Source organism: Moschus berezovskii, chromosome 12, assembly GCF_049115385.1.
Source record: "Moschus berezovskii isolate FMDL1 chromosome 12, NW_MosBer_1.0, whole genome shotgun sequence".
NCBI classification, from domain to species: Eukaryota; Metazoa; Chordata; class Mammalia; order Artiodactyla; family Moschidae; genus Moschus; species Moschus berezovskii.
In genome coordinates this window covers 25,363,689-25,379,374 of record NC_142471.1, presented here as the reverse complement: position 1 = coordinate 25,379,374, position 15,686 = coordinate 25,363,689, and the positions used below count along the sequence as shown (strand labels likewise).

At 35.3% G+C, this 15,686-nt stretch overlaps 1 protein-coding gene across 4 annotated transcripts in view; it reads left to right on the top strand.

The window, feature by feature from the left end:
* Positions 1 to 15,686, top strand: part of RUFY2 (RUN and FYVE domain containing 2) — a 44,725-nt gene that overhangs the window by 8,241 nt on the left and 20,798 nt on the right. For 3 of the 4 annotated variants that reach the window (XM_055425605.2, XM_055425606.2, XM_055425603.2), the window contains exons 4-13: positions 2,477 to 2,578; positions 3,856 to 3,979; positions 4,158 to 4,219; positions 5,063 to 5,128; positions 5,609 to 5,678; positions 8,029 to 8,130; positions 8,400 to 8,516; positions 9,306 to 9,473; positions 10,839 to 10,936; positions 13,352 to 13,471. In XM_055425605.2, the coding sequence (XP_055281580.1) occupies positions 2,477 to 2,578; positions 3,856 to 3,979; positions 4,158 to 4,219; positions 5,063 to 5,128; positions 5,609 to 5,678; positions 8,029 to 8,130; positions 8,400 to 8,516; positions 9,306 to 9,473; positions 10,839 to 10,936; positions 13,352 to 13,471 (1,029 nt within the window). The remainder of the gene's footprint in view (positions 1 to 2,476; positions 2,579 to 3,855; positions 3,980 to 4,157; positions 4,220 to 5,062; positions 5,129 to 5,608; positions 5,679 to 8,028; positions 8,131 to 8,399; positions 8,517 to 9,305; positions 9,474 to 10,838; positions 10,937 to 13,351; positions 13,472 to 15,686) is intronic. The other variant, XM_055425604.2, reaches the window with a different exon arrangement.

Here is a 15,686-nt window from a genome sequence, read left to right as displayed (position 1 = left end):
TTTAAAAAGCCAGACTCTACAAAAGTAAAAAATATTTCTGAAGAATAGTGTTCATTAAAATGCTAAGCAGAAGAAATGTGTTAGCTGTTGCTGCTAAGTCGCTTCAGTCGTGTACAGCTCTGTGCAACCCCACAGATGGCAGCCCACCAGGCTCCCCCGTCCCTGGGATTCTCCAGGCAAGAACACTGGAGTGGGTTGCCATTTCCTTCTCCAATGCATGAAAGTGAAAAGTGAAAGTGAAATCGCTCAGTCGTGTCCAACTCTTAGCGACCCCATGGACTGCAGCCTACCATTAGAAGTGACAATTAAGTTTTTTCCCACATTACCTGACAAAAAGTTTCCTGCATAAGAAAATGTAAAAGTGTGAGTGATGTATTTCTCTTTAAAAAGTCATTCATACTCTGTAAATCTTGGTTTTAGTTTACTCAATGATAACTTGGATAAGAGAGGTATGAGATTTAATTTTTTTTTTAGCAAGAGAATACATCCACACTTTTATTTTCAATAAGTTTAAGTCCTTGAGAGGTATAATATCACATGGATTTTGTCTTCAATTGAAACCATTTGGTGTCCTTTCCCAGGCTCTGAAGAGTTCCAGTACCATAGTCCTTCATGTCTCAGCACAGAAAAGGAATTCAAGAGGCAGAGTGATGGATAAGTGATTTATTAGAATAGGACACTTGTGAGTCTTACAAGTGAATGAGAAATACTGTGCCCGAGAACTTCCTAGGTTACAGTTTTCTAAGCAAAGGAAAAGGGGCAGGGGGGTGAAGACCTTTGTCTTTCTTCAGTAGACATCATGCGTCCATCATTGGTTCCTCCTCCGGGTTAAGCAGGGGAGTTTTCTTATCTCTATTACCTTTTTTATTCCTTTAATATGTGCAGAGAGCATGTCCTGGGGATCATTAACATACTGAACTCACCAGGCAGTATGTGAGTCTCATGCCACCGTTGTTTTATTGTTTAGGGGCACGTCTCTCGCTTCTGCTGCATGGTTTTGTGGTTAAGCAAGCCTGCTTTCCTGAGTAATCATAAACTTACTGCGGTCTACCATATTTTTTCTATTTACAGTCCCCTAGTGAGAAGGCGATGGCACCCCACTCCAGTACTCTTGCCTGGAGAATCCCATTTGTGGAGGAGGCAGGTGGGCTGCAGTCCATGGGGTCGCTAAGAGTCAGACATGACTGAGTGACTTCACTTTCACTTTTCATTTTCATGCATTGGAGAAGAAAATGGCAACCCACTCCAGTGTTCTTGCCTGGAGAATCCCAGGGACGGGGGAGCCATGTGGGCTGCCATCTATGGGGTCGCACAGAGTCAGACACGACTGAAGCAACTTAGCAGCAGCAGCAGCAGCAGTGTGATTAAACTGTTTCATCACCTCTTTTATCCCTTTATTCTGTCCCTGTTACAATGACCTTAGCAGGAAGTGGCTTCAGAATTTGGCACAGGTCATGCCACTGTTCCATGAGCATGGATTATCTTCCCCAGATGGTTTTGTTCAGTTTGCCATGAGGAGATATTGTGGGGTTTTTTAGCCTGGTACACATCAGTACATCTCTTGCCTAGATAGAATTAATTTTCATCTTGAGCACAAACACCTTCAGTTTTAAGAAGAGCTGTGTGCTCCCTCTGGTCTCAGAGACTCTGCTTATAGCCAGCAAAAATGGCCCTGGGCCACAACCTTTCAGACATATTTGTTGTATTAGAAGTTTTGTTCCCAGCAGGCCTCCATGTTAGAGAGGAGATTTAATGTTCTAAAGGACAACTGGGTTAAAGAAACGAAGAAACATTTGAAAAACAGCAAGCAGCCTGGTGATTCTCTCTGATTAGCAGCTGGATACCTTCTTTGCGTTGTTATGCTTTTTAAAATTCAGATACAAGGCCAGTTATTTTTTAAGGGCATCATACTGCCTTTACTGATGGATTTTGCATAATCATGTTTAGAGGGCTAAGCCTATTCTGACAAAATATTTCTTGTAGAAATATCCTCCCTGTTTAGAGAGTCATTTCTTTCAAGGTATGAAATGGTACCTGGATGTCCTGTGAAGTGAAGTGAAGTCGCTCAGTCGTGTCCGACTCTTTGCGACCCCGTGGACTGTAGCCCACCAGGCTCCTCAGTCCATGGGATTCTCCAGGCAAGAATACTGGAGTGGGTTACCTTTTCTTTCTCCAGGGGACCTTCCTGATCCAGGGATCGAACCCAGGTCTCCCGCATTGCAGGCAGATGCTTTTAACCTCTGAGCCACCAGGGAAGCCAGATGTCCTATAGGTTCAGGTTTACCTTAGAGACTTAAATAGGTCTTAGGGATTGGTTTGCATGATCAAAGAACTGACTTAAAGCTCTGGAAACAAAGATAAAACCATGATTGATTGCCTTTTCTCATTATTAATGTGTGTCTCAACAAAGGTAGATGATGTAGTCTATAATCTTTGGGCAGAGACTGTTTTCTGACCATTTGGTTTTGCTTTTTAGGACCCCCCTGGGTCGTGCGAGAGCATGGCTTCGATTAGCCCTCATGCAGAAAAAAATGGCTGATTATCTGCGTTGCTTAATTATTCAAAGGGATCTCTTGAGGTAATTACCATTAAATCATGTTCATTTTCATTTTTTATTTCATTTATATACTGTCTTCCAAAAAGGATAGAAGATGTAGTATGAAAGGATATATAAGACACATCGTGATGGCATAAAATAAAAGAAGGAGGAAAATGAGATAGAAAACCACGGTGGGGACATAACATAGATCAAGAACTAGTCTGAAAAATGAATACTGTAAGATTTTTATTGGCCAGTAAGGTGGAAATTTGTATGTCATATTTTTAATTTTTTAAGTTACAGTTAATTCTATTAATAGAAATTTGTATTGAAATTTGGGGCTTTAATTCAACAGGTTTCTTTTTAGATCTTGAATATCCAAACAACTGCTTTGGCTGTATTGTGGGTATTTTTTAAACTGTCTATTTAAATGGAAGGACAAATGTTTAAGACAGATTTTCAAAGCAAGGAGACGTTTTCAGAAGGAGTGGGCCTGCGGCAGCCCCTCCATTTGGCCTTGTTCTCTCAGAGTGCCTCTGTGATGTTCTGGAGAATCTGGTCATTTTTTATTTTACTCTTGACTCCAGCGGTACGTCTTGATTTTTCCATTTGTTAAATGAGAATCACCATACTTTAAACTCCTTCAATTTCTCAATCATATTCTAAAGGTTAATTAAAGTGATTAAACAATATATATGGGACTTCTTGAGGAAGGCGTGAGACAGTTATAACTAGAATCCTGAGTATTGGTTTTCAAGTCTTAGTTTTTAGACTATCCTATTTCTTTCACAAATCGTTTGTTTGAACATTTTTTTGGGATCTAGATATCCATAAATATCTTTAATGGTTACCTACTAAGAGCACTTGTAATACATATATACCAAATGAATTGACTTGAAATGTTTCATATGTTTATTTTGCCACTTAGTCTTTTTCCCAAGGGTCTTGATAAATCCTGGAATGAAAATTCAACCATGCTAAAAAGTACTGTTGTCAGATCACAGCCATCACTATGTCTTTTGAGAGTCATAAATATCCCAGGCCTCAGTGATGCCTTCTTTTTTTTAATCTCTCTTTGCTTCTCTTTTCTCTCTCTCAAATTTCCTTTTCCTCTTTTATCTCAAGTCTTTTTCTTTTACATTTTCTTCATAGACATTTAAATCTCAAAATTTTAAGTTTTTTGTGTGTAGCAAGGCTAATTTTAAGATGCCTAACTTAATATTGGTTCCATGCTTGTTATAAGGTATTGAGATTTTACAAGTTAGTTTTTGAAATAAATTTGTGATTTACAATTTTTGTTATTTTAATTTTCACAGTGAATTCTATGAGTATCATGCACTAATGATGGAAGAAGAAGGAGCAGTAATTGTTGGGCTGCTGGTTGGCCTGAATGTGATAGATGCTAATCTGTGTGTGAAGGGAGAGGATTTAGATTCACAAGTAAGTGAAAATGACTGGTGCCAAAGGCACAGTATTTTCAATTTGTACTCTTCCTCTTTGATCCAGGTGTAAACAGTGCTATTAAACACTAAAGAAAAATTAAGGATGAAAATCAGTTGTGTTTTGGAGGTACTTCTAGTATTTCTACTCTCTAAATAAGAATAACTATTTATTTCAGGTTGGTGTGATTGATTTTTCAATGTATTTAAAGAATGAAGAAGATATTGGAAATAAAGAAAGGTATGATTTTCTTGTTATTTCACATACCGTATTTTAGTCTGAAGTATGATTTTGTTCGTACCGTTAGTTCAGAGACCCATTTTTTTTTTATTTGTTTATTTTTTGGTTGTGCTTCAAGGCTTATGGGATTTTAGTTCCCCAACCAGGTATCAAACCCGGGCCCTTGGCAGTGGGAATGTAGAATCCTAACTACTGAACTGCCAGGGAATTCCCCAGAGACCCATTTTAATTGTCAACTCTCATTTCTATGATAGAAAGAGATATCAGTTTATTATTCATAAACTTACAAATACTGGTTTATGTTAAGACAGTTGTGTTTAAAATAAACTTATTTGGTCTACTAAAGAGAAAAGATAATTATATAATATGAGAGGTGCTAATTATTGTACAATGGCAGTCCATCACAGTATATAAATGTATTAGATTAACATGTTGTATACTTTAAATTTACACTTCATATGTCAAATATATTTCTTAAAAAATAAATGCAAAGAATTAAATATACTAATGGTATTGTTTAATATTCACATGTAATTTATTTAACAAAGGTTAATAGTTTTTTAGTTCATAGCTTACTGCTTTTTGATTATAAAGATTGTTGAATTTTATTTGAAAGGCAAGATAATGTTGGACAGGGAAGCCTGGTGTGCTGCAGTCCATGGGATCGCAAAGAGTTGGACATGACTGAGAAACTGAACTGAAATGTTGTTTTACCGTTATGGTTTCACAACAGTTTTAGATGATTTAGACCTTTTGTGTATTTCTTATTTGTTTGTTTTTTTGGCCACCCAGTAGATTCCTTCCAACTAAAGCTGCTTTAACTAAAAGCTGCTTTCCCCCTAGGAATGTTCAAATTGCTGCAATATTAGACCAGAAGAATTATGTTGAAGAATTAAATAGGCAACTGAAGTAAGTATTATGGACACATAGATACTTAATACATTTTGGATATTGTCTTAAGTTTGTTTTTTCCCCTTTTAGGTCATCTTAACCCTGTTCCTTTTTTATAAGCATTTGAAAAGGGTTGAGGGGATAGAGAGTGAATGGAAATTAAGAATACAGAAAATTATTGAAGATAATTGATTTTCAGCAGAAAATGAGAGTTATATTTTTAAATAGAATCTTCAGAGACATTTGAAAATAGAATTTCAGACTTATCACTCTACCCTTGAGCAAAAAGCCTAGGTAGGGTGAAAGTTTACATCATTTTGGTGGTTCAAAATTTATTTTTCCTACTTTAGAGGACTTCATGTGTAAGTGTGGCAATAAAAAATTCAGACAAGGCAGTTGGTGCATGTCAGTCAACATGATGAGTCCAGGATAACAAATTTTTTCTTGCCTTTGTGAATTTGTGTGATTCTGAATGAGTTTTTTCTTTATCAATTTCAGCAGCACAGTCAGCAGTCTCCATTCAAGAGTGGACTCATTAGAAAAGTCAAATACTAAGCTGATTGAAGAGGTATTGTAACCCAGCCATGGATAATTGTCTTTCAAGGACCTAGTGTTGGCGATCCTTTTCCATTTTAAGTGTGACTGCACTAAGCATGTGCACACATGTGAGCACACACACAAACACATTTTCATCATTATGATGAAATACTTGTAGTTGTAATTGATCTTCATAAGTTCTAGAGAAACCACATATTATTCTCGGGCAAGTCCTCAGGTGAATCTGTGAATTATTTGAGATACCCAACTTCTAGAAATGAGCCCCCAAATGCAATGCATACGAACTCATCTATAAATAAACTGTGAATCTCATTTCTTTACTTGGATGACCTATATTTAAATAGTGGAATTATCTATAGTTAGAAATTCCCATTAAAATGATCCTGTCCTCCTTGTTCCCATATTCAGATTACTTTTCCTTACAAGCATCACTCCATGATCATGTCCACCATTTCTCTAGCCTCCCATGTGTGAAACTCATCTGATGTACTCTGGTTTCTGCATTGTCAAAGTAGCTATTTAGTGGTCACAAATCAGAAATTTATCTCAGCTCTTTTTTGTTTTAACTTTAAAAAAAATGTTTTGACTATGCCATACATCTTGCAGGATCTCAGTTCCCTGATCAGGGTTCGAGCCAGTGCCATGGCAGTGACAGTGCTGAGTCCTAACCATTAGGCCACCAAGGAACTCCCTCATATCTTCCTTTTTTTTTTTTAATTTATTTTTTAATTGAAGGATATTTGCTTTACAGAATTTTGTTGTTTTCTGTCAAACCTCAACATGAATCAGCCATTGGTATGCATATATCCCCTCCCTTTTGAACCTCCCTCCCATCTTCCTCCTCATCCCACCCCTCTAGGTTAATACAGAGTCCCTGTTTGAGTTTCCTGAGCCATAGAGCAAATTCCCATTGGCTATCTATTTTACATATGGTAATGCTTTGGGGCTTCCCAAGTAGCTCAGTGGTAAAGAATCTGCCTGCCAATGCAGGAGATGCAAGACAGGGTTTGATCCCTGGGTCAGGAGGATCCCTTGAAGAAGGAAATAGCAACCCAGTCCAGTATTCTTACCTGGGAAATCCCTTGGACAGAGGAGCTTGGCGGGCTGAAGTCCATGGGGTCGCAAAAAGTTGGATACAGCTGAGCACACACACATGCCACGTTGCTTTTGAGATTTAAAAAAAAAAAAAACAGCCTAGCCACAGAATTACCACAGGGGCTTCCCTAGTAGTTCAGACAGTAGAGAATCTGCCTGCAATATGGGAGACACAGGTTTGATCCCTTGGTTGGGATTACCCTGGAGAAGGAACTGGCTACCTACTCTTGCCTGGAAAGTTTCACAGACAGAGGAGCCTGGTGGTCTATGTCCATGGGGTCACAAAGAGTCGGACATGATTGAGTGACTTTCACTTAACCATAGGATTACTTTCCAGATTCAGAATTACTTAGACTCCAGGAAGAAATATGTTATTAGTACTATGAATTCTGTTTTCCATGTTAATTAGAATCCACATTTTTTTAAAACTGACCCAGTTATCCCAAACCAGGAAGCACATGATTGTTTGTATGAGTTTTCTTTTTTTTGATTGTTTGTATGAGTTTTCATTTTGATAGTTTAGGACCATTTGATAGTGTGATAGATTGGGACCATTGGAGAGAGCTGCTCACTAGTTTGTGCCTCTTCTTGACCATAGGGGCACTGTGAAGTTCAAGTTGCATTTCTGACAAAGTGTTTAGAAATGTATTTGCAAGCCAACATTGGGGATTGGTTTCTGCTTTCCTCTCCTAGAATCCCTTTTTTTTTCTTTTAGGCTTCAGAGCCAAGTCACTTAGTCATTCATATTTAATTTCATTCTTATTTTACTCTGGTGGTGAGAACTGTCTTACATTTGTGATGGTCACTCAGTGTACCCAGATTTCACAAGGGTGCCCTGTTTGGTTATCATGAATGTCTGTATTACATTTTCAATTATAGCACAACTTTCCTTATAGATGATGTTGTCTTTGCACAAGTCTTTACAGTTTTATTGTTTAACATATAAATAGTTGTCTTATTGTTTAGCATATAATTCTTCATATGCTTACTCATGTGCTTTGTATTCAGGACACATTGTAAGTCATATAAACAATGTGTTTCAGCTGACATACGATTTGACTAACAAAAGGAAATAGAAATACAATTTCTTTAGTTGGTATCTTGGGATAATAGCATTTTTCTTACAAAAATTTCTGTAGATGTGAGAGACATTTTACATGTTTTAGAATTTTATCTTCTGTTGTGAATAGCCATGAACATAACCTGTAAAGCAAGTATACATGAAGATGTTTAAAATCTTTTTTTATTCCTCATTTTATTTTTAGTTAGCAATAGCAAAGAATAATATCATTAAACTCCAAGAAGAAAATCATCAATTACGAAGTGAAAATAAATTGATTTTAATGAAGACACAGCAGCACCTAGAGGTAAGTATAGACTGATTACAAACAGACTGACTTGCATCAGAAATAACCACTTTGGGGGCTTTTGCATAGACTGGATATTTCTGTGCTGTATTAACTAATAGAAGTGATTATAGAATGGATTTATCAGGTGGCACTAGTGGTAAAGAACCCGCCTGCCAGTGAAGGAGACATAAGAAACTTGGGTTTGATCCCTGGGTTGGGAATATCCCCTGGGGAAGGCATGGCAACACACTCCATATACAGTAAAACATTTTATGTTTTTGTCCTAGGTTACCAAAGTAGATGTGGAAACTGAGCTTCAAACATATAAGCATTCCAGGCAAGGGCTAGATGAAATGTATAATGAAGCCAGAAGGCAGCTTCGAGATGAATCTCAGTTAAGACAAGTAGGTTGCTTTACAGTTACATTAGCAAAAATGATAATAATTTACCCGTAAGCTCTGGTTAAAATCTCTATCAGACTTACCTTCCTTGGTGTGAGATAGCAATCTCATTCCCTTAATTCCTTCTAACTTTTTAAACTCCCACTGTGTCTGTTTTATAAGCAGTGTTTTTAAACAGTGTTATAGTCTGTGAAATAGTGCATTGTGACCAGCATTACAGAAAATAGAATAGAGTGATGTATTCAGATATCAATATCCAAACAGTAAAGTCTTATTTAAAGTTAACTTATTTTTTTAGCCTTTTAAGTTATGAAATATCAGCAAAAAAATACAAGTATGTGGCTTGATGGATTATAATACAAATACCTGTGTAACCAACCCAAGTCAAAAAGAAAGTCAAGAGACATTTGTCTTAAGATCCTCTGATATAAAATTCTTTAAGAAAAGAAATAAAACTTTGTGAAATGGTGTTTTTGATTTGTCTCTGGCCTTATGTGGACTACGTCGTTTCTTTCAGGAAAATTAATACTGAGTTTATGAGGCTTAAAAGTCCATAATTCTCGAGCCAGTAGAATAGTGATAATTAAAAGAATTTGTAAAATGCTTTCATTTAACAAAATGTGCCTTTGTAAATATAGAACGTTGTTATAGGGCCTAGCTGATTCCGTTTAATGGGGCTTATAACTCAAAAGCAGTAGTCTGCATGGTGAATCTCTTGGTCTAATTAACTGTTGTGTATCTGACTTTGACATCCTGAAATAGTGTGTGAGTTGAGTCTGTGTTGAATTGCAGGATGTGGAGAATGAGCTGGCAGTACAAGTTAGTATGAAACATGAGATTGAACTTGCCATGAAGTTGTTGGAGAAAGATATCCATGAGAAACAAGATACTCTGATAGGCCTTCGACAACAACTGGAGGAAGTTAAAGCAATTAACATAGAAATGTATCAAAAGTTGCAGGTAAGAAATATTCTTAAAATCTTGAAATTTCTTATTATATGAATTAAGAACAAATATTTGTATGAAGGGTTTGGTTTTGAAGAGATGAATTGATTATAATCGTGCCATTTTATTAGTAAAAAGCAGTGGCTTTCATCCTAAATGGAAGCTGAAGAAATGTAATAATGTCAGAGAACAGACAAAAATCACCTGAATTTGTTTCTTGATGGTGGCAGGTTAACAGATGAAGATTAAATCTTTTGGGAAAATATAATCAAAATATGAAGACATTTTTGTAAATTTCTTTGCACAGTATAGTCCTGAGAGAGATTTAATTTTGATTGAAATGCTTTACTGTGATTGTTAGGAGTTTTCTGATAAAGTGATGTTGCTGTTAAGTAGACATGTTGCCAAAAGTCTTTTACAATTTAATTTGAAAAAATTAGTGTATTTTCCAAGAGTTTATTCTGCCATCTTCTGAAAACATTGAAGGGTGAGGTTTTTTTCCCCTTTAGTGTATTTTTTTCTTGACTGCACTGCATGATTTATGGTATCTTAGTTCCCCAACCAGGGACTGAACACATGTTCTCAGCAGTGAAAGCTCGGAGTCTTAACCACTGGACTGCCAGGAAATTCCCCCTTTATTACATTTTAAATGAAGATTAATAGTACTGCTTTAGATCTAGGAGTATTTTATGTTTTTTAACTGAAGTATAGTTGATTTACTATGTTGTGTTAATTTCTGCTGTATAGCAAAATGACTCATTTACACACATATATACATTCTTTTTTATATTCTTTTCCATTATAATTTATCCCAGGATATTGAACATAGTTCCCTGTGCTATACTGAGGACTTTGTTGTTTATCCATTCTATGTGTAATAGTTTGCATTTACTAACCCCAGACACCCAGTCCATCTCCTCCACCCACACACTTGGCAGTGAAAAATAAGTTCTCTACGTCTGTGAGTCTGTTTCATAGATATGTTCATTTGTGCCATATTTTATATTCTACATATGAGATAACATGGTATTTGTCTTTCTGACTTACTTCACTTAGTATGATAGTCTCTAGTTGCATCCACGTTGTTGCAAATGGCATTATTTCATTCTTTTTTTGATGGCTGAGTCATATTCCACTGTGTAAATATACCACATCTTTATCCATTCATCTTTCGATGGACATTTAGGTTATTTCTATGTTTTGGCTATTGTGAATAGTGCTACTGTGAACATAGGGGTGCATCTAGGAATATTTTAATCTGTAAATAAAGGCTGGTCATTTCAAAATAACAATCCCATAGCAAAATGGTATAGAAAGCTTATACATATTTGGGTTTAAAAAATTCAAAGCCACTGTAGCTTTTATGTTTTTTCTAAATAGGGTTCTGAAGATGGTTTGAAAGAAAAAAATGAAATAATAGCCCGACTAGAAGAAAAAACCAGTAAAATTACTGCAGCCATGAAGCAGCTGGAACAAAGGTACAGCATTTCCAACCTTGGTTTTTTTTTTTACTTTCTCTGTCCCCCCTTTTCTTTATTCAACTCTGACACCTGCCACAAAGACCATTAGGAAAATTTAAATTAGGACTTTTATTTTTTTTAAAGCCCAGCAGAATTTTGCCTTTTTTGTTTTGGTTGTTGCATGGAATCAAGTTGCTTTATATTAGCCTGATTCATTTGTCTTTGCCATTTTGTAGATTTTTTAGAAAAGCCTAATATTGGCAATCTTATATGGTTTAATGTATTACATAAGACAAATACACAAACAAAACCTCAAAAAAGTGAAAAACGAACAAAATCCATGATTGAATTATCCCTGATTGATTTCCATGCATATAGATTGTCATATCCCTTGTCATTCACCATCTCTATCTGAAATCAAGTTTTCTGAGTTGGCAGTTTAGTTGTGTTTCTTTGAGCTCGGACCCTCAACCCCACCCAAGAAATAATTTTGTTTAAATTGAATTGTTTTATATTGGCATTTTTCACTTTTATTGTTGGAAAATGTAATGTATTTCCATTGACCTGTCATGTTGGTGTCAACATATGTCTTATCATTGCTTTCTTTAAATCTACTTATGAAAAACATAACTATTAATGCTTTATTGACATGAATATTCTTTTATTGACATCCTCTTTCTTCTTTTTTCTTTTTTGTTTTCTTTATCCCCATTTTTACATTTTGGACATCTTTATTACCTTTTTCTGTCTTTGATTTCTGTCCATTCCATTATGAAGTGACAATGATTTGTTAACTCAAACTAGAACAATTGCAATGTCATTGGTGAAATGTGCCAGCAGTGACACTCAAGACCAGTATAAGCTGGTCAAAGATATATCTTTCTGAAAACTACTTGTATTTAAATAGACTGAAAGAGAATCAACATTTTTATAATATATTAAATTGAAAAATAATTTACTCTATTATGTATTCTGAAAGGAACCCTGTACACTTCTTGATCAGCTGCTGTGGTAGTACATTGCCATAAAGCAGAGTGGGTGCACTTGGATTTCCAAAAACACATTCCTCAAACCTTGTGCACGAGGGCATATTTGAGTATTGACCCTTTGGAGGTCAGAGTTTTCAAATGCAGTTTTATCTTTTTAGCTACTTTTTGATGGAAAATATAAAAATTGTTTAATAATAAGTTATCCTTTGGTTTCACAATGTGTTGGCACAGTTTTTTTTTCCCCATTGGCCCACTCTTTATTTACTAGCTCCTTTACTGACTTTTGAGTACGTTTTAAAATAGTTTATAACTCAGATTGGCCATCATCTTACGCTTTAGCTCCTTGACTTTCCAGTTCCTCTTAGCCCTCTTCTATAATAGCACAACTTCACGGCCTACCTCACTCTGACTTTTTTTTTCCATTTCTGTACCCTTTGAGAAAAGCTTGGGTATCCCGTCTCCCCATCTTAATATTTTAAATTTAGATTTAGAGATAACTTGAATGTTACTCTCTTTTCTTTGAAAGTGGCCTTTATACTTCTGGATTGTGTGAGGGTTGCCCCATGGGCATGGATTTTAAAGAAGAAAAGAGGTAACTTTTTTGGCTAGTTGAAGAGAAATTTCTCTTATGATTCCCTTCAAGGACTTAATGTCGCTTGAATTCTTGGGAGATGTTTTCTTATACATGTAGTGACGTTAAATCTAAGAAATCCTAGATGGCCGTAGGATTCAGGGAGTGGAGCTGAGCACAAGGAGAAGCAATGACAAATAAAAGGAGAAAAAAAAAGTCCACATTTTAAGCTAATTTTAAAAATTCAGTGATGAGGAGCAAAAATCATCTCTAGCAAATGTTGCCAACTAGTACTAAATTCTTTTCAATCCTAAAACACATACATATACACACACACAGCATTGGCGTACTTTAGTAAGTGCATAAAGATTCTATAGGGAGGACTTGGCTGTAATTTGAAGCAATTGCAGGTCTTTGCTCTTGGCCTTGTAGCACACTTGATTCCTGGCATACACATCCTAGCATAATATATAACAATGTGGCTTCTTCACCTAGTGTAGACATAAGTACTGTACTTTTCATGGTTTTGTAAAAAGGCAGTAATGCACGTATTATACTTTGAAAATTAACTCCTTATGCTTTACATAAGTGGTAAAGGCTATATTGCTTTGCATTGTTAATTACGAACAAGAAATAAAGCAAATTTGAAGATAGTATTCTGGGCATATTATGTATTATATTGAAAAAAAATCACAAAACAATTTTTAGACATTGTGTGGCTCTTTCATGTTTGAGTTTGTGAGTTTTTCCCCAAACTTTGTTTTCATTTAGAAATGTTTCTATTTCCCCATTTTTCTTTTATTTGTCTTCTTCACCCTTTTACACCCTAGTTCTAGCCTCAGTTTTACCCAAAATTGATTTGAATTACACCAGATTGCAGCAAGCAGAGAAGGCGCAAATGGAAATCGAAGATGAGGACAAGAAATACCTACAAGAGTATCAGAGTAAATTTGACAGTCTGCAGAAACAAATCTCCCAAAAGGAGAAGCAGCTGTGAGTATTTTACTTGGAAATAAATACTCGTGTTAATTTCCCCCTCTTTTCCTCCACCTTTTTTTGCACGCAATGGAAGAAAACCTGTATTTTCATTTATTTAACGATGCTGGCTAGATTGTAGAGTTTTCCTTCAAAAAAAAACTAAACTAGAAAGCACAGTTGTGATAAGACTTATGTTTTTGCTCCCTTTATTGTTTATAGAGTTACTTTCAACCGTCTTGCTATCTTCTTGCTCATGGAGAGTTTTATTCTTTATGGTTGTTCAGCATTAATTTGATGGCCATTATGTTTCTAAATACTGAGTATAATAGACCTTTGTAACTCCATGAAGTTTATATTATCAAAGAACATGATGTTTTCTGAGAATATTTTTATTAGTACTTCATATGATAGATCTACATATTACCAGCTAGGAAAGAGGCCCAAAAAACAAGCTGTAGGCGAAGTTTTATCCCATTTTTTTATAAAATTAAAACTCCATAGGTGTGTATTTACATGAAGAAAAGTTTTAAGAATATATGTTCTGGGGACTTCCTGGCGGTCCAGTGATTAAGACTCCATGCTTCCACTGCAGTGAGCTTGGATTTTATCCCATTCGGGGGACTAAAGTCCCACATGCCACACAGCAAAAAAAAAAAAAAAAAAAGAATACAAATTCTGGAAAATGATTATCTCAAGGGAGTAATGGCAAATTGATAGTAAAAGTAAAATTACTTTTTACTTTTTTAGATTAGTGTTTTTTACCCCAAGAAATATATATCACTTTTGTTATTAAAGAAAACAGCAAAACAGCAATAGAAAATTGTTATACATTATGTTTGAAAAAAGTGAAGGTCACTCAGTCGTGTCCAACTCTTTGTGACCCCATGGACTATGCAGTCCATGTATAACACCATTAAGCAATGTCACTTACCAGGTATGATGTGTTACTTGCTAAGCTACCTTTAAATCCATTGCTTAAAAAGCAACTATACTCCAATAAAAATTAATTTTAAAAATCCATTGGTTGAGGTGTTGTTCTTTTCTATTCTTGATGATTTTCTGTCTAGTGGTTCTGTCAATTATCAAGAAGGGATTTGTTGAAATATCCTAACTATAATTGTGGATTTGTGTATTTCTACTTTCAGTTCTGTCAATTTCAGCCTCTTGTATTCTGGAAATCTGTTTGGTGCCAACACATTTAGCATTTCTTTGTCTTCTTGGTGAATTGACCTTTTATCATTTTATAATGTTCCTTTTTTGTCTCTGGTAATTTTATTTGCTCTGAAATCTACTGTATCTCATATTAACATAGCCACTCTTGCTTTCTTCTGATTAATGTTTTCATGTAGTAAACAAAAGATAATGTTATGTACATCTTCTATCTTTTTACTTTCAGCCTAATCTGTTTCATTATATTTGAAGTAAGTTTCCTATAGTGCATGTTTTTTGTCCATTCTGCCAATCTCTCTCTTAATGATATATTTAGCCCATTTGCATTTAGTGTAATTGTTGATATATTAGAGCTTAAATCTGTTTTATTTTTTCTGTTTTCATTCCTGTATTCAATTTTTTATGCCTTCTCATGGGTTACTTGAACATTATTTAGAATTCCTTTTTGATTTATCTATAGTATTTTTAATTGTATCTCTTTGTATAGATTTTTAAAAGTGGTTACTCTGGACATTGTATTATATATTAGCAACTCTTCACTACTGATATCAACATTTCACTACTTTGAGGGAAATGTGGAAGCCTTACTTCCACTTAGACCTTTTTACACACTCCTTTTTACAATATAATTTGCTTAAATATTTCCCCTATATAATATTGAGAACCATATCAGACAGTGATATAATTTGTGCTTCAACCATTAAACATAATTTAGAAAACTTTCTATTGTTCTTTCTTTCTTCATGATGCTTCAAGTTTTCCTTCTTTGTATCTGAAGAAGTTCATTTAGCCATTCTTCTAGGGTAGGTCTGTTGGCAGCAAACTTCCTTAGTTTTCTTTCATCTGAGGTCTTGATTTCAACTTTATTTCTGAAGGGTAGTTTCAGAATATCTTTAGAATTCTGAGTTGACACTTATTTTCTTTCAGGAACTGAAAGCGTTGTACCGCTTTCTTTTGGTCTTCATAATTTCTGAATGAAAAGTAGACTGAATCATTGTTCTTCTAATTACTCTGAAGATTCTTTCTTTGGTTTTATGCTATTTCAGTTTTGGTCAGCTTC